Source organism: Pseudorca crassidens, chromosome 2 (assembly GCF_039906515.1).
Source record: "Pseudorca crassidens isolate mPseCra1 chromosome 2, mPseCra1.hap1, whole genome shotgun sequence".
Taxonomy (NCBI): domain Eukaryota; kingdom Metazoa; phylum Chordata; class Mammalia; order Artiodactyla; family Delphinidae; genus Pseudorca; species Pseudorca crassidens.
In genome coordinates, this window is record NC_090297.1 from 113,237,448 (window position 1) to 113,258,720 (window position 21,273).

At 55.1% G+C, this 21,273-nt stretch overlaps 1 protein-coding gene across 6 annotated transcripts in view; it reads right to left on the reverse strand.

Annotated features, from left to right (window-relative positions):
- Positions 1–685: 685 nt before the first annotated feature.
- ARHGEF11 (Rho guanine nucleotide exchange factor 11) overlaps positions 686–21,273 on the reverse strand; it is a 111,707-nt gene continuing 91,119 nt past the window's right edge. For 2 of the 6 annotated variants that reach the window (XM_067728251.1, XM_067728253.1), the window contains 22 exons: positions 20,967–21,063; positions 20,150–20,179; positions 17,036–17,162; positions 14,166–14,345; positions 14,030–14,077; positions 13,620–13,807; positions 13,221–13,367; positions 12,860–12,939; positions 12,630–12,755; positions 11,948–12,065; positions 10,890–11,068; positions 10,241–10,316; positions 9,754–9,921; positions 8,834–8,924; positions 7,584–7,709; positions 7,076–7,137; positions 5,915–6,133; positions 5,216–5,572; positions 4,034–4,129; positions 2,877–3,124; positions 2,441–2,630; positions 1,356–1,853 (listed from right to left, as the gene is read on the reverse strand). In XM_067728251.1, the coding sequence (XP_067584352.1) occupies positions 1,795–1,853; positions 2,441–2,630; positions 2,877–3,124; positions 4,034–4,129; positions 5,216–5,572; positions 5,915–6,133; positions 7,076–7,137; positions 7,584–7,709; positions 8,834–8,924; positions 9,754–9,921; positions 10,241–10,316; positions 10,890–11,068; positions 11,948–12,065; positions 12,630–12,755; positions 12,860–12,939; positions 13,221–13,367; positions 13,620–13,807; positions 14,030–14,077; positions 14,166–14,345; positions 17,036–17,162; positions 20,150–20,179; positions 20,967–21,063 (3,012 nt within the window). In that variant the 3' untranslated portion in view covers positions 1,356–1,794. Of the gene's footprint in view, positions 1,854–2,440; positions 2,631–2,876; positions 3,125–4,033; positions 4,163–5,215; positions 5,573–5,914; positions 6,134–7,075; positions 7,138–7,583; positions 7,710–8,833; positions 8,925–9,753; positions 9,922–10,240; positions 10,317–10,889; positions 11,069–11,947; positions 12,066–12,629; positions 12,756–12,859; positions 12,940–13,220; positions 13,368–13,619; positions 13,808–14,029; positions 14,078–14,165; positions 14,346–17,035; positions 17,163–20,149; positions 20,180–20,966; positions 21,067–21,273 lie in introns of all 6 variants that reach the window. The other 4 variants (XM_067728247.1, XM_067728250.1, XM_067728249.1 and 1 more) reach the window with 4 other exon arrangements.

Sequence of the window (21,273 nt, forward strand, 5' to 3'; positions counted from 1 at the left end):
CCAGTAACGTCTAGCCTCTCAGTTACCCCTGCCCGAGGCCTTCTAAAGCTCCAGGGGATCCGTACAGTTCTTGTCCGCACCCCTACACTTTATCAAGAACGAATCGTGTATTAATTCTGATGCCCAACTAGACCGTAAGCTCCCAAGGTCAGCACTCAGCATCATGTTGGGTTTAGGAGGGAAAACGTCAGTTAGGGGGCGAAAGAGAATTTGTCCCTTAGTCCAACAACGACAGCAAAGAGCAGCAGTTTGAGTGGTTACAGTCCTGGGGGTGTGGCCACGTCTGATGAGCTGCTTCCAGGGGGTGCCTGTGGGAGGACGCGGAGGACCGATGACAGCAGGTGGCCAGGCCTCTGAGATGACCCTCCCCTGTGTACTGCCTTTAAAGTCCTGAAGCTCACTGAGGGCAGCTCACTGAGGGCAGCTCACGAGGGCTCTTGATTCTGGGGCCACTGCGTGCGTGCGTGCGCGCGCGCGTTGTCTTTTTGTGTTCTGGCCACGGGGGCTGTATCGCTTAGTCTGAAGTTCAGTGAAGTGCACATCTGGAACTTCGGGAGAGACTACGGCAAGGCCTGGGTCTGGGGCTGCCTTCTGTTCCCTCTACTCAATTCCAATCAGTCTCAGAGGGAATATCACAGTATCTCTGATCACAGCAGTTCCAAGAATCACACACACACCACCACAGTTGAAGAATATTTAACTTTTCTTAAAAAAAAATCTTAACCATGAAAGGAAGAAAATAAAAGAGTATACATTATTTTAACAGCAAAACAGTCATTTCCATATCTGTATTTTATATATATTATATATATTTATATATATATATGTATATATACACCTAGCACAGTGTGTATATTCTATTAGTCTGTGGGGAGTGGAGTGGATGTGGTAATAGGGGCCAAGGCTGTGGTGGCCCCTGGGGATGGTCCTAGGTTAGTTTAGGGACTCCAGCATTCAAACCCCTACCCCCACCTCCCTGGGGCCCAGTTTTCAGCTCTGTACCTGATACACTGGTTTTCTATAGGGAGAGGGTGGGGCAGGGTGGACACAGGTGGGGTAAGAAGTTCCCCTGAAGATGAGAAGTCCTAGGAGGGAGGGAGTAGCTCAGCACCGAGCTGCAGAGGCTAGGCTCTCTGGCCAGGCGGGCCGGAAGCTGGATGCCGCCTTGCCCACGGGAGGTGGGGGGGCGGAGCGCTCAGGGCTGGCTCCACCTTTGGGCCCTGATCCTGGAGCTGGGCTGCTGACAAAGAGATACAAGTGAACCTCCTCTTCCCTTAGCAGTCCCTCTGTAACTGCCTTCCGCACGCCAGGATCAGAAACAAAAAAGGTCAAAGTTATTTACAATAGCAAAGATGCACATACAATACATACATATTTATAGGAAACCAAAGTGACAAAGAGGAGAGGTGGAGACACCCGCCCCAGCCTTGGGCTCTGTGGAGAAGGGAGGGGAGGAAGAAAGTGCATTTACACTGGAGCCGCCTCCTTTCACCCACACACACAGGCGTGCACATCCGTGGGACGAGGGGGGCCTTTCAGATGCAGTCAGCATGCTTAGGAGACACAAGGCCTCGAAGGGTTGGGCTGAAGGGAGGGGAAAAGACACGGAAACTTGACTCCAATCTGAGCAGACCAAGCAACATGCGCATCTCCCCCCGGTCTTGGCTGGAGCTGTCTCTTCAACCGCCTGCCTCCACCGCGGGGAGGAGGTTTGGGCTCTCCCCCCCCCAGCCCTGCCTCAGGCCAGTCCCTAGAGGAGGAGTCGGGACGCGGAGGATTCGGTGGTTTGGACAGCTACAGTCCTGGGGAAGTGGCCGAGTCCGCCAGGCCGTCTTCCAGCGGGGCGTTGTGGCCTGCAGGGATGTGGGGATGGCAGTGAGGGGCTGGCCTCTGAGATGACCCTCCCTGTGTTCCGCCTGCAAAGCCCTCAGGCTTGTGAGAGCAGCTCTTCAGTGCCATCCTTCCGTGACAAGGCATTCTCCTCCTCCAGAAACCCTGGAGTTCCCTGTGCGACCCGGAAAGGGCTGCGTACTGAACCCCACTTCTGTTCTGTCGGCCCCCAAAGCCCACGGGTAGGTATGGGTCTGTCTTCCTAAGCTGGAACACAGCCATGGCCCTGGCCCATGCAATCTGCTTCTGAACCACTTCTTAAGAACAGGTTTCAGATGTGAGACGAGGCTCCCCCTGGTTTGTTATCTCCATAACCCAAGGGAAAAGAGGGTTCAGTTATAAGTTTCCCAGTTTTAGGGGAGCTTCCGTGCGCCTTCCCTAAAATGACCTCTTTCTGAAGCTGAGGGAACGAATGAATGAACTGTACTCAGGGGGAGACGAGGCCCCTTCTCAGAACTCCCGCGTCCTCACACTGCACGGCAGTGCTTCCTCAGGAGCCGGAGGTCTTCTCCCTGCACACCCCACCCCACCCCCGGAGGACTTCACTCACCGTCCTCAGGGCAGGGCCCCAGTTCGCAGCTGTCCCTGGAGTCAGAGGCCAGGTGCTCCTTGGCTGGAGGGGACAGGGAGCTGTCTATCCATCTAGCTGCCTCTGTGTGGAAACCGCCCACAGGCGTGGTACCACCAGACGACTCTCCCCCGAGGGACCTGAGCAGCTCTTTGTGGGCCAGCTCCATGTCCTGGAAGAGTTGTAGAGGGACATCTGCTCTCAAGCCGCTCTGTTCATGAGCCCCTGGGGAAGGGGCAATGCCCTCTTCTCCGTGGGGTCCAGGGGATGGGTTGTGCTTGAGGGCGGCTGGCTGGGCTGAGGGTAGAGCCCCAGGCCAGGATCTAGGGCTCCCATGGAGACACACCGTGTAGCTCACTCGTGTGGGTGATGGGTCTCGGCGCAGTGGACTGAGGCCTCCAGGGTCCCAAGCCCTTACCTTGAGCCTGTTGAGCTTGACGGTGAGCTGCTCGATGGTACGGAAGATCATGCCCATGTCCCTGAGGGCCAGGCTAGGGGGAGAGCGGCCCAGGCGCCTTTGATCTTCATTGCCTTCCCGCAGCGCGGGCCGAGGCGCTGGCTGCCAGGCAGGGAGGCCATCGGGCTGGGAGGGCCCCACGCGTGCCCCTGAGGGGTCAGTGCTTGAGTCCAGGGGTCCTGCCGGCATGCTCACGTAAAAGCAGTTTCCTGTCCCCAGCAAGACAAAGCGATTAGGAGGCAAACAGAGAGGAAGTCTAAACCATCTTCCGCTCCCCTGGTGTTCCCCAGGCCGGCTGACGGGGCCAGGGAAGCCATCCTGCAGACGAGCTCGGAGCAGGCTGGCCTCGTGCTGCCTACCAGTCTCCCAAAAGCCCTTCTCTGCCAGAGAGCCTTCGAGATGGCGACTTTGCTCAGCTTGGCCCAGAGCAGGGGAGATGCTTAGTGGTGGAAGCTAAGGGAGAAGGGGCAGCGTGGTTGTGTTTCTTCTGGGAAAGGGGAGCGGCTCCCATTCCCTGAAGGAAGGGTAAAGAGGGCGTGGGCTGGTTTTAGGCACTAGCCTCCTTCCCTCTGCCCCATCTCAGGCTCTGCTGCTGAACTTCGACACGGTGCCCTGCCCCAACTGCCATCTATTTCACGATCCTCGAGGTACCTCAACTCATCAGAGGGGGTCGGGGACACACAGAGAAGGACGTAAGGCTGACTGACAGGGCAGTAAGCATAGGTAAGTGCCCAGGAGCCTGCAAGGCCACGTAAGCCCTTTTCCACAGTGACACTGGATGGTGGCTAGTGTCGGGGAGAGGTGGCTCAGAATGTCGGGCTAAGGACACTGGGCCCTGGGCGCTGGGCCAGGCTTCCCCGCCCCCTTTCGTGACTAAGCAGAGCTGCTTAACCCTACTGCTTTGAGCCGCTCTCGCGAGGGGCTGGCACAGGGTCCATTCTTCCGTCTTCAGGCCCACGTCCTACTCCTCACCCATTCCAGACGGTTCAGGGAGTATGGACGGAGGTGTGTGGCCACGTGACTGCAGGCAAGGGTCTAACACCTGAAGCCCAGTTCTGCCCCCGTGGGCCTGCATTCTAGCCCTGGCCTGTCTCTGGCTCCAAGGAGAAGTTCATTACCCGTAGCCTTTGCTCCGCCTTCCACTTCGGGTGGCTCAGGCTCTGACTGGCCACTCTCTGGTAGTGCAGGGACAACTTTGCTGCCTGCCACCTCAGCTGCACCGACACCACCACCAGGGACAGTAGAGACTGAGAGAGAAGGAGAGGGAAGGGAGAGAGAACAGGAAGGAGAGGGAGAAGGAAGGGGGGAGGGAGCAGGGGTGGAGAAAAAGGGAAGAACAAAGTGAACGCAAGATCACACATGATTATACCCCAGGGAGCTGAAGACAGCCGCTCCAACAATTCACCAGAGGAGAGAGCAGGGAGGCCAGGTCCCAGAAACCCAGGAGAGAGCACACACCTTGGGCAGATGGAAAGAAAAATGCTCCTGGAAAAGGAGGCAGAGCTGGGCACTAGGGGAGGAAAGGAGACCCCCTAGCACTAACATGGACCCCCCCACCCCCCCCCACCTCAACCCCTCGAAAGCATCCCGTGCTTCAGTTCATCTTTCCTGCTGCACTCCTCAGACCAGGCTGCCCTCTCTTCAGCTTACTCTTCCCTCCCTCCCCCGAGCTCCGGCCAGACAAACCTGCCCTGAGTCCCCATCCCGGCCAGTTTTGGCTTTTCCTGTCTTACAGCCCACGGCATTCCACAAGCCGGGCGCCCTCCCTACGTCCCTGCTCACTCAACACAGCCCCACACTCCCCATGCGTCTCCCCAGCCTTGTCCTCAGCCCCTAGTCTTGGCTCCACCTCTAGCCCCGCTGCCACCTCCATCCTACACGCCAATTCCTTCGCTGCTATCTGGAGTCACCTGGGAACGAAGCTCCCGAGAAGAGCCCCACTTTTCCTCAGAACTGGAAAAGCAGTGACAAACGCTAGCAGAAACTTTTACTGACAGTTGATTTGTGCCAAGCAGTCGTAATACCCTTATATTGTAGAATGGAGTCCAGAGGTGATTCAGATTTTTGCCTAAGGTCACACGGGTACTAAGCGACGGAGCTAGGACTCTGCACCTAAGCCGTCCGACCCCAAAGCCTTTGCGTGATAGCAACATGTCTCCTTCCCCCAGGATCTGGACGAGCCTCTGCACACATGGTTTGCAGGACAGAGGCGGGGAAGGAAGTAGCCATCTGGAAGACTCAGCGCTACCCGAGCAAAATTGGGCGTGTGTCTCCCCAGTGGACACCCCGATGTCTTTTACCTTTTCTCACAACTTTGTAACTTCCTGTTGCCTCTGTGCTCGAAGCTTCTTCCTCTGGATTCCTGTCCAGCTCAGGAGATTCCCAGATCCCAGAATTCCTGGTCCTTGGGGGCAGGTGTTCCAGAGAACAGAGAGCCGTGTCCTCCTGCTGGCCCCGCTCTGGCCCTGAGAGCGGGGCACTGTCCCCTTCACCCCCAGTGGGAGCTCGCCCTGGGGAGCCTGGGTCCCAGGGGTGAGAAGTGATGCTGATGACGGAAGGTGTAGGTGTCAGGTTGTCCTCGGGCTCCCCAGAAGTCTGTGGGTCCATGGGGCGACCTGGCAGCAGGCTCCACAGGATCAGGTGCCGCAGGTTCTCCACTGGAGGGGAAACAGGGCGATGGCTTCCTGGAAACAGGACTACACACCTCGCCAGTCGGGGGAGGGTGCAGAGGTGGCAGGAGGGCCACTGCTCCCCTCTCCCACAGCAATCTTGGTGAAACTTCTCCAGTCACAGGGTGGAGCTGTGGGACTCTGGCCAACCAGCTGGGTGGGTGGGTGGGGGGACAGGAATGACAATTGTCTCTCTGCATCCATCTCTCCTCAAACACAACAGGGAGAGCCTTTGAGCAGGTAAGAGAGTGGGGTGTCTGCCATGGTGTTCACAATGGCCATGCTACTGGGGCACCGGGGGGCTGACGTTTGGGGCCACGAGGCACTCACCGTCCTCCAGGGCTGCATCGGCGAGTCCTTCCATGAACAGAGGGCCTGGGAGGGGCAGGAGGATGGGGTCCCTTGTCCTGCTGCCCCTGTTCTCTCCATCCAGGGAGGCAGAAGGGTGAGGCAGCGTACCCAGCTCCTCTTCTTCTATGCTGCCCTCCTGCTTGGGGCCCTCTAGCAGGACCGGGTGCTTCCCTTTGACCCTCTGCTGGGGCCCAGTGCCTGTTTTGGATGGGAGGACAGTGTAAGACAGGGAAAGAGGGAAGCTACGTATGGGTTGATCCCAGGCCCAGCTTTGGGTTCAAGGGGCTGGGAACACTGCCTGATTCCACAATGTTTACTGAGCACCTACTATGGCCAGGCACTGTCCCAGGCTCTTGGCATACATCCGTAAATAAAACAGAGATCCCCGCCCTACGGAACTTAAATTCTAGTGGACGGACATGAAGAAAAATAAAATAAGTAAACTGTCTACATAAATTAGAGAAGTGCTACAGGAAAGAAGAAAACATGGCGCAGGGTGTGGGAGGTCAGGAACGCTGGTATTAAACCGAGTGGTCAGAGAAGGTATATTGGTGCAAAGCTGACACCTACACAAAGACTTGAAGGGTGTGCGGGAGTTAGAAGCATTCTAAGCAGAAGGAAACAGAAAAGGGACCCAGCCAGGGAGCCCACCGGGGAGATTTCTCTCTAAACATGAGACCCTAAGTTATTTCACATAAAAACTCAACGAGAATTCTGTCTGAGACCCTCCTGCCCCTGCCAATCCCATCCCGGCGACTGTACCTTCAGCCCTTTGGGCTCCCTATCCCTGCCCCCACAAGACTCCTGTGTCTGCAGATGTGAGTGCATTCTGCTCTCCGTTAGGCACCCCCGGACCTGACCGCCCCTCTCTTCCTCCCCTGCTCGATACCTGGCACCCAGAGAGCCCAGGTTGAGAGCTCTGTTCAAGTGAGCTGGCCCACATTCGCTTCAGCCTGTTCTCTTTCCTCTTCCAGACTCTTTCTTCCTCACTGTTTCTTCTCTACCCTTATCAAAACCTCACACCTCTGGCCCCGACAGCCCTCTCCCATCACCCTCACAGGCACACCTGACCACCTCCCTACTGTGCCTACAGAAAATGGAATGGGTTGGGCTCCCAAAAAGACAGCTCAGGGGACTTACCTCCAGGTACTGTCTCAGGCTCTGGCTCACTACGGAACACCTCGGAGTCATCCAGTCCTTCCCTGAGGGAAGAAACAGCCCAGGGTGAGAGAGGATCGCCTGCTGGGAAGTCTGGCTCTCTGCCAGCCAGGAGGAGGTGAAATTCCACTTAGGCCTCCTGAGTTGGGATGGGCAATGAAGGAGCAGGGCCCAAGGAGGGAGGGGTTTAGACTCCGGCACCTGCCGTCTGGCTGGCAACCTGGAGGGGAGGGTGGGTGTCGGCCAAGCTTCTCCTGGTCACGATTTTATACCCCCCACCCCACTTCAGGCACAGTCTCTACTACAGCCGAGTGGGGGGCTGCAGGGGGAGAGCAGACGGCGACGGAAGGCAGAGATGTGAGGGTACCTTCCGCCACCTGCCCGCTAACGTCTGCCGCTGAGGCTGCCCATCCCCAGGGGTGAAGGGCTTAGAAGCAGCAAACGAGTGGCCTGGAGTGGGGATGGTGAGGGGGCCTGGAGGGCTAAGCACCTGCTGGGTGTGGGGCTCTGGTGGGCTGGCTCCTGGGGGCCTGAGGGCGGCGGGTGGACGGGCTTTGGGGTGGCTCCAGGGTGCCTGGTGGCGTTCCGCACCGCCTCTTCTAAGAGCTCCATCCATCTGTTGTTCAGCAGGAACAGAGAGGACTGGTGGTGAGAACAGGACCGAGGCACACGGCCTCTCCCCTTACCGACCCCCTGCGTCAGAGCTGCGAAGCCCTTCGCCAGGCCCTGCTCTGAGGACCCCCTCTGCCCAGCGGGGTCCCCTTCCTTGCAGATCTGACTGGCTGCTCACATTGGGTTACATTACTCGCACCTACCAATTACTGAACACCAACGCTCTGTTACTCATTGTGCTAAGCATTCTATATCTATCTCTCTCTTTTTTTAATTAATTAATTAATTTTTGACTGTGTTGGGTCTTCGTTGCTGTGCATGGGTTTTCTCTGGTTGCGGCGAGCGGGGGCTACTCTTCGTTGCGGTGCGCGGGCTTCTCATTGTGGCGGCTTTTCTTGTTGCAGAGCACGGGCTCTAGGCACGCGGGCTCAGTAGTTGTGGCTCGCGGTCCCTAGAGCGCAGGCTCCGTAGTTGTGGCTCACGGGCTTAGTTGCTCTGCGGCATGTGGGATCTTCCCGGACCAGGGCTTGAATCTGTGTCCCCTGCATTGGCAGGCGGATTCTTAACCACCGCGCCACCAGGGAAGTCCCTCTATCTCTCTTCTTTCTCTCAAAATAACTCTCAAGAGGTAGCATTATCCACATTTTGCAGATGAAAACCCGGAGTCTGAGAAACTGCCTGACTCAACCTATCTCCTCCCACCGTGCCACGCTGCCTCTGGCTGGCCACTGTTGGGAATACGGGTGACTGAATGCCCTGGGTGGGGATGAGGGTCCCGGAGGCAAAGGCCTTTAAAGAATGTGGGCATTTGCAACGCTTGATGGGGGAAGGGAAGAAAAACCCCAGGGGAAAGAAGGGGGGCCAGAGAAAGGAAAGCAGCCTCAGAAAGGCTGGAAGACTGCTGGGGACTCCTCCTCCCTAGGGCAGGCCTGCTCATGGGGTCAGGGGAGGTGACACGGTAAACCTCTCTACTCCTGTCTTATCTCCCACTTCCCCTCAAGGCCCCGTCCCGTGAATGCTCTGGGGCGCAGCCCTGGCCTCCCTGTTCACATCCTCATACACCACCCTGGTCCCAAGGGGACGGCGGTTACATGGGACCCCCCCCCCCCGCAATCAGGCAATCCTCACGTGTTCTTGTCTGATGATGTCAATGCCACCAGCTCGTAGATCTGGGGTGGGCCCAGCTCGGAGGTACAGATAATGAAGAAGGCCCGTTTATCTGTGTGAGAGAGAGAAGGCAGAAGCGTCTGCATTGGCGGCGGCAGAGGCATGACTGCAGCCTGAGCCGAGGCGGCAGAGTGCGGACTTGGAGTCCTCACCCTCGGCCAGCTAAGAGTGCAGCGCCAGGCGGACCTGGGTCCTCAGAAGCACTTGGGGCTCGCTTACAGAGGACAGAGGCAATTCTGGGTCCCCTAATGCCATCTTCACAGCCACCCCCATTACCTCTCGCTTTCCGAACAGCGAAGGCTGAGGGGTGTACGGTGCTTAGGGTTTATAAAACTGCATCACACCCATCCTCCCTTTACACCCCCCTCCAAGAGACAGACCTCACCCCCCGTGTTACAGATGAAGGAAGCGATGAGCCCAGAGAATCTGGCTGCCTGGCTCTTGCTCCAGAGCCCTTCTTGTACACACTCTGCTTCTCACTGAAATGCTCTGAGCACTGGACCAGGCTCTGGACGGTGGGCGCGTCCGTCTTCTGCAAGGGAGCTCTGCCCGTCACTTTTGCAGCAGGAAGGCTTGTCCTGCTCTTCTCTGCCCAATTCTGCTACCTCATCCTCAGTGCCCACATCCCATCCTGCCTCAGAGGACAGGAACCACGCTGTCCTCCCTCATCTTGGTCTCCCTCCTACCCATCACCCTACCCCACGTTGGACCACATCCTCCTGCTTCAGTGAGTCAGGGCTGGGAGGAAAGGAACACAGGTGGGCTGATAAGTTCTGTACAGCCCAAGATCGGCCCCGCATCACCCAGTGCTCGCTGGACCCGAGTAACAGGGCTCACGGCCCCGGGGTGTGGGCCGGCTGGGACTGTCTCCTCACGGGTACCTGTGGCCACGGAGCGGATGAGCACGGCATTGAGCTTGAGCACCGGGCTGAAGGTCTGCTTGCTGTCCGAGGAGCCCACGGCTGTCTTGCTGTGACACTTCAGCAGCAGCTTCTCATCCTGTTTCTGCAGCAGCACGAGGAGGTCCTCCAGCAGCAGCACGTGGAGGTCTGGAGGGGTGCGGTGCTTGTGAGGTGTTCTCTGTGGCCCACTCATCCCCCATTAACACGTGGGGTACCAGAGGCTCTTGGACAGGCATCTCCAGGATCTAGGAAGCCCTGGAGTCTGGTGACCTCTGACTGCTTTGCTTTTGGTCCTTCCTCCCCATGCTGTGCTTAAGGAGCCCTGAGCTCTCGTCCCCAGTCGTGTTTCAAGCTGCCTCCTTACCATCCCTTTAGAGCACCGGGTACAGGGCTTATGGTCCAGAGAGGGAAGAGCCCAGGGGCAGTGCCCTAGGTTCCCTCTTGGCCCCAGTCCCCTGGCACTTACCCAAGGTCTTATCTTTGCTGATCCTCCAGGTCAGGGGCCCCTCATGGATCATCTTTCTGGTTGTAAGATCCAGACTCTGTTACGAAGACACCATATATTCAACAAGTATCTGAAAACCTAGACATTGTGCTAAGGTGCTGGGCACCAGTGGTGAACAAGAGCAGTCCTCGCCCTCACACTCCTGTGGGGGATGCAGACAAGTAAAAAGGCGACTACAGAGTCACGTGCCACGTGCTGTGCTGGGGGATATGCCGATGGTTCTGGCAGGGGTCTCTCTACCCGCTACTACGTGCTGTGTACTCTCCTAGGATCACTCTGCTTCACCTGCCCTTTCCCTCAGCTTTATGTTCTCCCGAATGACCTTCACCTTTACCTTGAGTTTATTCCCATCCCCTGCTCTCCCAGACTGAGTTCGAACATCTGGCCTTTATGGTAGGGCTGTCTGCCCTTGTCTGTCTCGGGATGGGGTGACAATGGTAACCGGGGCTGTGTGTATTCCAGGGTCCCCATCGCGCCATCCTATCACAGACAGGCCCAGGTCTCCTCCCCTCCACCTTCTCCAGGTCCTGACCGGAGCTCTGCTCCTAAGGGTGCCCAAGAGGTACGTGCGCCATGTGGGGCTGACGACGCTGCAGCCTCAGCCTCCTACCTTGAACTCCGCTGCCAGGGGGTTGCTGGCCCTCTCCAGGGAGGTGGTATCCAGACGTTTCTGGTAGCCCTCTAGACGGTGCCGGTTCTCTGTCTGCTTCACTGCTTCATTCACGTACTTGAGAATTTCCCGGCACTGATCCCGGGCCCGGCAGAGTTTCTCGTGCTCAGAGGTGCCACCTACCCACGGGGCAGAGAGGAGGTGGTGAGGGCTCCTGCCCGAGAAGTCTGTCAGAGCCTGAGAGTGCCTGGCTACCAATAGCTGCTGGCCAGTCGCCAACCAGCAGGGATGGGTGTAGATATGCCACCCTTGCCTAACTTGGACCTCAATCGTAAGGACAACTTATACTGAGGGTCCTTGTGTTTCAGACCAAGGCTCTGAAGACACCGATAGCTCTTGGGAATTCCCGCCACAGCCACTCTACGGGTGTGGAGGACAGGAACGGGGACAGGGACTGTGGGTGATGACAGTGATGGTGTGTGTCTCCCTCTAGGAACACCTGTTCAAATCAGGTTGTGGCTCTTCCCACTTCTACACACTGACGCCAGCATCCCACACTTGAGGTGGTGAAAGCTGCTCAGGATCCCAGGGACAGTGACAACCTGGGGTTAGACCCCCCTGTTCAGCACGGTCCCCTACTCCCGTGGAGTAAGCACACATGGCTGTATCTTTTGTGCATCTCACAGAGACGTCCAGCAGGGGGATCAACAGGGCTAAAATCCGGCCACAGCCTCTGGCGTGGGACCACGATCCTCAGAGGAGCCAACGTGCCCTCTGTGCGCTAACCTGTGTCCCTCAGATGCTTCCCTCTGATCTGCACAGACGCCCCACACAGGCCAGAGGCAGCCCTTACCTCCTCCTGCTGCTCAGCACCTGAGTTTTGCCCAAGCACATTGACCATCGTTACCTTCGAGAGTGACCACAACAACACAAGGACGAAGACCCTGAAGACCAGAGAGGTCAAGCGACTTGCTAAGGACACAAAGCAAGTCAGCGCTAGAACCAGGGTCCGAGCTGCGGGCTGCTGCCTCCCAATGTCAGCCTTCTGGGAGCCCTACCCTCCGTGTGCTTGATGATGTTCTCCAGCAGCAGTGGGTACTTGGTGAGCCGCTGCATCTCAGAGATGATGAGGTCTCTAAGCTGCAGCCGCCGGCACTGAGGGTGGCTCTCAGCCTCCTAGACACAAGGAGGAACAGAGGAAGACGACAGCCTGGATTACGAGCTGGCTGTGAGCTCAGGACACGGAGGACTGTGCGAACGCCGAATAGGTCCTAATCCCAGAGGATCACTCAGAAACAGAGGTGGCAGCTTCGTGCTTAAATATTTAGGGAAAGGTTGGTGGAGGCAGGAAGACAGTAGCCCAAGAAGGGGATGTGGTCAAATAAGCCACATAAAGCAGGTATTATTCCCACTTTATAGACAAGGAAACTGAGATCCATCTAAGTAAATACAGGCACTGGTAGGTGAGCGGGGCCTTCTGATGGCCAGTCCAGTGTCTCCGTCTTGAGAGCGAGTATGTGTCAGTGTTTCTGAAGAGGGGGCGTTGGGGAGGGCGTGGATGGAGCAGCAAGTTGCCGTTTACCCTCCCCTGTAGAGAGAAGAGGCCAAGCGCCTGGAGCTGGGGGCCAGGAGGGCAGTCCAGGAGATGGTGAACCCGGTTAACTGTCCCCCTCCGCCTTACTGGGTGAGCTATGACTGAACTGGCTGCTTTCAGTGGCGATGAGGCGACGCCGAGCGTACCTGCATGAAGAGCTGGAACCGGCTCTCCTTGCGCTGCCTGGTCTTGATCAGTTCCAGGGCGATGGACTGATAGGAGCAGAACTGCGCGGCCACCTGCTGGAGCTCCTCCCGGGCGGGGCCATCGAACTGCAAGGCAGAAGGGACACCACACGGCCCCGGCCTCACATCCCTGCCTGGGACAGCTCCCCCCCACCTCCTCTGCCACCTCCTCCAGGCCTGGGCAGCCGTACCCGAGCCAGCATGAGGTCACTGACTTCTTTGATGATGGGGCCCTCCTCCCGGAGTTTCCTCATGGCTTCACACCAGGAATCTGGGGCAAGGAGAAAAGACAGAAGTGCCTGGGGTTGAGCCGCATGGCCAGGCCCTTCATGACGAGAGAAGAGGGATCTGACGGCAGGGCCGTGGGGTAGGGTCTCAAGTCATTTCACTTGTGGGGGGCTGGAATGCCGATGTTCAGGCTGCATGTCAGGTTCTCTCACCAAAGAGGACTGTTGGGGGCTATCTGCTCGGGGGGTCCTGGCATGCGGGCAGAGCTGGGGCAGAAACCTGAAGGCTGGCCAGGGAAGGGGGCAGGCGGGGTGGGCTCCTCACTGTGGATCTCGATGAGCTCGGGCAGGTTGGGGAAGAGCCGTGCCAGCTCCTCCCGGGGCAGCAGGCCCTCCTTCTTCATCCGCTGGTAGAAGATCAGGTCCAGCACCCGGAGTGTGCGCAGATGGGAAGCCTCTGTCACAAACAGCTCTGAGCGGGGGCAGTGACAAGAAGGGGCAGAAAGACAGAGGGAAAGCCCGTCAGCAAGGATCTCGTGACCTCCAAACCACCTTTGGTGCTGGTTTCAGATGGTGCGTCAACTTCTCTCTCCCCAGGGGCCAGAGCTGAGGTGGCCCTTACAGGGACCACAATGCAGCCGCTCTCGCCCCCAGGCCCCCCACTATTTTCTCTACCACCATCTGCGCCTGAGGCGCCCTGCACCTGTTCCCGCTTGAGTCTCACCGTTGATGACCTCCTGCCGGTCAATCTCCCTCTGGCTTAGCCCAGCCACCACATCCTTGCCCACTGTATGCTGCCAGTTTTGGGCGTCGGGCTCTGGCTCCAGGTCAGACAGTTGGCCCAGATCATCTTCTAGGAGGTTGGGGAGGAGGGCATCTGTGCAAAACCCCAAGCTGGGGGACTCAATGCTCCTGGGGGAAAACAGGCAGCTCAGCGTCACACGGAGCAAAAACTCAAACACGGGGTTTGTCCCTCCGCCTCCTGCCCACCCTGCTTGCCCAGGGCCCATGGGAAGCCAGTGGGCCACGAAGAGGAGCTGCACCACCAGCTGGCCCCTGGAAGCGGAGCGGGGGCAGCTGAGCACGGCTGGGACACGGACACCTAACAGAGGCGCTACGGCACCCATCACTCACCTGCGGCCCATTTTGGGGGTGAAGGGAGGGGTTGGGTTCTCAAGAGACCTGTGGAGAGAATGTCAACTCTCAGCAACCCTCTGCTCCTACCCGGCCCCCAAGATATCAGCGGGCTGAGCCCCTGAGCCCCGCCCACCTGGTGGAGAGGCTGGAGGCAGAGGACGAGGCTGACTGGTGGAGGCGGGCGGCCTCTGCGGCCGCGTCCATGTCCACGTCGCTGCGAGAACGGGGCACGTTCTCTGCCTTCCGGGACCGCTTCATCTCCTCCCGGCCCTTCAGGCTCTCAGAGCGGCCCAGGCGAATCTCTGAGCGAGAACTGGATGGGGAGGGCAAAAGACCTTGGGGTCTTATATCTGGCCAGCTTTGACCTGCTGCTCCATCTCAGGGGTGCCTCAGCGCTTCCACCCCAAACACCAGACCCAAAGGGTCCCAACTCTACAAAATCCTTCCTTTCCCCAGCCCAGCTGGATGGAGAGCGCCTCTCAACTTCCTTGCGACTGGTCAGGAAGGGAACCCAACAGGAAGGTGAAATCTGGGACTAACAGAATCAGACTTGTGGGGTGTGCGGATGCCAAAGACCCCAAGTCCCCGTCAGGAAAGCTGTGGACACCAGAGTCCCTCATCAGGGACAGCAAGGTCCCACCTTCCCCGCCCCTGGCCCTCTCGGGGCCAGCTCATCTGGCCCTCTGCTTTGGGACAGGTCGGCTCCCACCTTGGGCTCTGCTTGAGGCGGATGTCTCCTTTCACAAGATCTTTTAAGAGGGAAGTAGAAGCACCCTCTTCACACACTCTAGTATTCTCCACACTGCCTGTCAGAAAATTCTCTCTGCTGTTGGATTCCCACCCCTCCAGTTGTGATGTGGATTTCTTCTGTTCTTATCCTGACAGCATCCTTCCTAGGCTTCCAGTCCCCTCTTGGGAGCAGACCAGCTTGGGAGGGTGCTTACAGGGGCCTGTTTACTGATGGGCAGGAACCTGCTCCCTGGCCTACCGTGCTTGGCCACTGAGTATCTGTGGGGCTTGATGAGATGCTGACGACTGGGTGTTGCTCTTTTCTGAGTCCTGCAGTGCATCAGCCCTGTGACAGCTGGCATCTCTGACCCCTGGCTGCCCCAGGATGGTGCCTCCCCCCATGGTCCTGCTGGGCTAGTTCTTTGCTGACATTATTACTAATCTACATCCTGCTCTGCCTCTAGGACAACAGAAGGCCTGGAGAGTCTGGAGAGCTCTTAACAGCACAGCAGGTTGCTGCGGAGAAGGAGCCAAATGCCTTGGTCTCCATTCATCAAGTCTCTCTGAACTGCCAGAGGGTCCCAACGCCGCTCCCCCGCCCAGGTCCTGGGGGTTCGTCTGCAGGGTTAGAAACCATACTGCCGGCTGATGCCCTACTGAACTCACCCCCTGACGTCTGACAGAACACTTCCAACACAGACTAACTCAAAACACCTTCACCAGTGCCCCACAATGGGTCACTTTAGCACCACAACAAACCTCATGCAATGAGGTTCCTGGGGCTTCTTTCAAGTACCCAGAAGTGAGTAATGATCCCACCAAGAAGTGAGGCATACAACCCACCTCTGGCCAAAAATTCCTAGACCACTGCTGTCTAGAATGGGGGGCTTCTTACACCTGTTTAGTTTCTACGACAACCTCTGACCCACCATGCTGCCGATGCCATTTCTTCTAAGATTGTCAGTGAAATTCAAAGATTGTCATCAAATTCAAAGGCTTCTGCTGAGAGTAGACTCAGAATCCCAATGAATGTCTCAGGGCAATTTTACCTAACAACTTGAAGAATACGTTTACAAATGGTCTCAAATATTGCCTCAAAATGTTGATAGTATATCTTATAATTGTACATTTGATACATCTGTGAGATCACACCTACCCCAGCAATCATATAATTTGTATGTTTAATTTACTCAGTAATAGTAGAACTCAACCTCTGACCCCAGTACACATCTAACCTTTATCTTGCCTAAATCTTGGTTAATTCTCACTATGGCAAAATCTTTTAATGAGTATTAAGCTTATAAAGGCTTAGTATAAACAAAAAGGAGTAACCCTGCATACAAGCAGGAATGTTTGACTTACAGTTTGATAATTAGTTATTTCAGGGGTAAAATGGTTTGACTAGTCAGGCTGCTGCATGCTGACTTGCCTTTGGGTCTGCCTTTAGTCCAGCTCAGCAGTGTACACAGGAACTAGTTTTGTATACACAAGACCACATTTACCGTACCTCAAGTGTGCCTTAAGGAATTTGCAGGGATATTTCTGACTACAGGCAGTTCTCACTTGAAGTGCTGGCTACAGAATTTTAGACGTGACCTGATGGCTGTCGTGCCACAGTCAAGAGCAAGTCTAAGAGTACATTTCACCACCAGAGAAGGGCTCTTCTTAGAATCCGGCCAGAGGTGGAGAATGTGAGCAATGTCACAGCCTCCATTCCCCTTTTGCTTCTTGAAAGAAGAGCAGTTTGCAGTTTGTTTTGCATCAATGACCTTTCTACTTCTTCGCTGAGATGTACATCTGAGGCCCAAGTTACACCGTCTGCCTTTAAACTAGCCAGCAGAACCTCATCTCTAACTCTCTTCTTCACGGATGCCCCAGACTGTCTTTAGCCTGACTTCCTTATTGCCAGGATTTCCCTTCGCCCCACTCTGTACTCTTCTCTAGCCTTGTCATTTAGGGTTTCCTGACTAGCTGCTTTATAACATAATCTAGTTCATTCTTGGGGTGGAGGCTACTGCGTGGCCAGGGGGTGAATCCAAAGGAAATTTTAAAGGCATATGGTTCTTGGACTGGAAGGTCAGAGGCCCTGCTCTCTCTCCCGCTGGCCTGATCACCAACACATAGGCGGGAAGGTTGGGGGAGAGGGAGAGAGCTCTATAGAGGGAGCCTTACAGTCTAGTGGGGGGTAAAGTAGCTGGCATTGAACCTTAGCCCTGAACCCTGCCCACGCTCCCCTCCCTGGGCAGCCAGCAGGCCCCAGCCAGCCACTGCTACCTGTCGCTCTCCAGCAGGTCCTCGGGAAAGCTTCCTGTCGAGAGTCGCTGCATCCCAGGCTCCGGGGCATCGTACTGCTGGTTGTTCTCAAAGTGCTGAATGATGTTCCTCACGTTGCCTGGTTTGACTGGAAGCGGAAGAAAGATAATGAAAGATACTCTGCTTTCTGTTCAGGAGTGACTTCTTGGGGCCCTCGCTCCCCTCTAGCCCAGAAGACAGCGATGAGCAAGCACGGATGAGAACAGCATGGGGCTGAGGGTCAGGAGACATGATGTGAGCCCTGGCTCTTCTACTGTGTGGCGTGGCACGGGCAGTCCCTCCCCCTTTCTGGGGGCTACTCTTTCCTGGGATGCAAAATGAGAGGGTTTGAAAGTGCATTTGCTACGGGTATTTCTTTTGGCTCTCACATTCTTTATTACAGTGGTTCTCATGCTTGAGAATCGTTACTAGGTTATTCCCAAGAGCCATATATGTGTTAAAAAAAAAAGTTAGCCAGGAAGACCAAAAACACATCAACCTTGGTATGATTTGGCCAGGTTGCCAACTTTACCAAGCATTTCTCAAATTTATACTACTTTTAGAGTTCACTATTTCTGGTTTTTCTGTTCTTCCTGTTCTTTCTGCCCTCACCCCCACCTCTTCCTCTCCATCATTAAAGAATCAGACCCTCCATTACCAGTGAGGGGGGTCTTAGGAGGAACAGAGGAGAGATGTCACTCTCCGGCATTCAAATTCCAGATGCTTTTCAAAGCTAAGACAAAAGAGAGCTGTTCTTGTTCAAAGTAGAGAAGGCAGGTAAAAGAGTAAAAAAGGCATAGCTGATGCCATGTGAAGACCCTGGAGAAGAGACCTCAGGCCCAGGGGCTCAGTGGCTCCTATCTTCACAGTCGATTAGCTCAGCTCCAGGTCCAGGATGTCGGAACAGGAGTTGGGCTAAAGACGCTGCTCTGCCCGGACCAATAGGAAGGATAATGGGATGGGGAAGGCAAGACAAACAGCCCCGGGCGCCAGGCCCTGGTCCTAACCACACTAACCAGGGATTCTGACATCGGCATATACAAACGTATAAATCTCCCTGTGTATCTAAACTTGAGATCCGTAAGAAAATTTCCAAGCCAGAGGAAACAGAAAAACATTTAGCTGGTCTCTTCAAAGGTCACGATTTCATATCCTTTAGGCAGGTAATGTTTTTCTAAAACTGCAAAATAGGAGGCTGTGTATATATGTTAGGAGTAGGGCCTGTTACCATCACTCCCATTTTGGAGATTTGAGTCAGATCTGCCTGTCCCAGACTGTGCATCTGGGCCCTGGGGCAACTGCAGCAGCCCGGAGCATCCCTGGCTGGGTGATGACGTGGGAGCCTGGGAACGTCCTATAATAGAAGGCCTCCGGGCAGAGCCCATTGTTCCCTCTCCCATGGGCCACTTGGAAAAGGCCCAGTTCTTGGGATATAGTTACACCCTAGCTGTGACAAGGAACAGGTGTGGCCCTGAGATTTGGTATAACTGAATAACCCAGAGTAACAGGGGAAAAAGACATGTAGAAAGGAACGCGTTTTTGAAAAGGGCAAAGTTTTCATCAGTAACCTTTGCTCTCCCTTCCTCCATTCTCTGAATAACAATGAAACTAAACAAAAGTGAATTATATGTCACTAACAATCAGATGCCTTCACTAATAAACAGGGGCACTAGCGGATGGCCCTAAACAGCAAGGGTCTCAGTGCTGAGGCTTTCTAGCTTTGGTGGGTGTTTGGTCTTTAGATACGCATACAGACTTGTCTGATGTCCTGGGAACTTGAGAACATCCAATCAAACCATGAAATGACAACAGAATGATATGACTCAAAGAGATGGTGAATACCCAGCATGCTTATCCTCTCTGGGGATCAGCAGCCCTACCCTGGGTGTTCCTGTTGCCTCTCAGGCTGACACAAAGCAAGCGGCTTGGGCAGGGCTGCTCGTCTCAGGCCTGCTGCTTGCCTCATGCCTGCCTCGGGCAGGGTGGATGGGAGGAAGTATGTGTTAAAAACTAAGGGCCTGGGTTTCAAGGCCATTCTTTTAGTTTTTCCATTGTTTTATAGACTTTCCCCCCCTAATATTTCTTTACTTATATTGTTTAAAATAGCATAACAAGTCTAGGAATTTAACTTTAAAAATTATTTTGAAAATCATTATCTTTAATTGTCACTTTATAGAAAGTGAATTCTAGCAACAGATTTCCTGATTGCCCCTCACTGCTATCTCTCCCCTTGATTTACTGCAGAACCTAGAAAATATTAATCACTTTAATTGTATGCATATGGACCTCACTGATGGGAAATGAACCTGCCCACTTCTGGGTTCTAAGCTCCTCTGGGTTAATGTATGTTATATATGTATTTATTTTTGATACATAGATTCTAGAAGATATTAGGCCTCTAACATACATACGTTAGGGTCATTCTCTTTAACTGTTGCAGTGACGCTGTGCTGGCAAAGGTAAGAGTCAGGAGATGAAGGTGCTACAGTGAAGGACTTAAACAAAGGAGATGATAGAAATGAAAATACCCCAAGGCAAAACTGCTGAAGACCCATTAGGTACTAAAAACAACCCCATACAACACTCAAAACTGAGGATTCTATTATTTCAGTTGAAAACAAAAATCTGAGGAACTTGTACAGGACATTTCAACATGCGAGGGTTTCCCTCATTTACATAGAGCCCTGGACTTTTGGAGCCGCATCCACGGAGAGCTGACAGAATGAGAAAGGCCGCAGGCCGTGGACCAGTCTTGGAGGGCCTAGAAGCTGGCCTCTGCCAGCGCTGCCAGGAGGAGCTGCACGGTGCCGGGGGGCAGTGCCCCGGCCCCTCCCACCCTGCCTTAGGTAGGCAGAGTCCTGCGCCCAGCGTGAGCGCAGGAGCCCCTGGGCAGGCACCCCTGGGCAGGCGTTTGTGTCATGGGGAGCTTTAGCAGCATGGAGGAACATACAAGAGTAATGGAGTGAGGAAAGGGAGGGAGGAAAGAGAGCCAGGGCAGGAGGCGATGAAGGAGAGGGGAAGAAGGGCAGACAGGACTTGGGAAATGGAAACTCAATGCTAATGCAAAGAAAAACCCAAAGAAAATGGTCCTTTTACCTTCCACAGGGGACAAGGGAATATGAAATGCTAAAAGAAAACAAACAAAAACAAAAGTAAACCATGAAAAGTCAAATTAATGTTTCAAGAGTCAAAATAAAAATTACATCAAGCTGGAAAATGAAAGGTAGTGGCAAAAATCAGGGCTGATCTAGTAGAGTCCCCTCCTCTCCCCTTCCCCCAAGGCAGCAGTTTCGGGAAAGGCAGGAGGCCCATGCCGTGGCCCTTCCCAGATCCCCAAGACTAACACTGGGGCCTTAAGATAATGACTGGGAGGGCCAGCAGCAATGTCCAGACAGATGACACACAATTGGGAAGAGATCGGTGACAGGATCCATGGAGGTCTGGATTACTGATGGCATGAGGGGAGCCTCTGGGTCCCAAACCTGCTCCCTTTCCACCTAGTTCTGCTTAATTGAAACCCTCCATCAAGGGCCCATAATTGCTCCCAACACACAGGCCCTCAGGAGGACAGACAAGTCCATGGATGAAGGTGAAGGAGGCACTGACTGTCAACAGGGCAATCTTGCCAAGGGGGAAATACTCCTCTGCATGGCTGTTCAGTGTCTACAACTGTCTCTGAGTTCCTAGACCCAGGGACTGGCTTGGCCTCCTTGGCTCTGAAGCAGTTCCCTGTACCTCAGGGGCCGTCACTGGGTGTGGCAAGGGGAGAATGCAATAGCACCGAGAGGAAGCTGCGACCTCAGAGTTTGTTTGGGCCTTTGGCTGCCTGAAGCACAGGAAGGCCCTCTGCCAACATGCTGGCTTGTGAAGGGGCCGAGGTCCCTGTCCAAGGCTTTGCTCCCCAAATACTCACTGCTCTGGGAAGAGCTTTTGGGCTTCCCGATGTACTTGAGGATGGGGTTTCGCTTCTTGTCCTCCAAGGCATCCTTTTCTTTCTTGGAATTGCTGCTCTGCTGAGATAAGAGACACTAGGGTTTGGAGAAGGTCCCAGTACCCAGACCGGGCCACTGGTCACCGTGCTACTGCCTCTATGACTAGCCCTAAACAAGCAGTGGGAAAGCAGACTCATGCTTGTATCTGATCTCGCACATCTGCTTCTGGTCTGGGACTGCAGGGAGGGAGAGGGCTGCTCTAGTTTGGGGATTCTCAATGACTCTCCC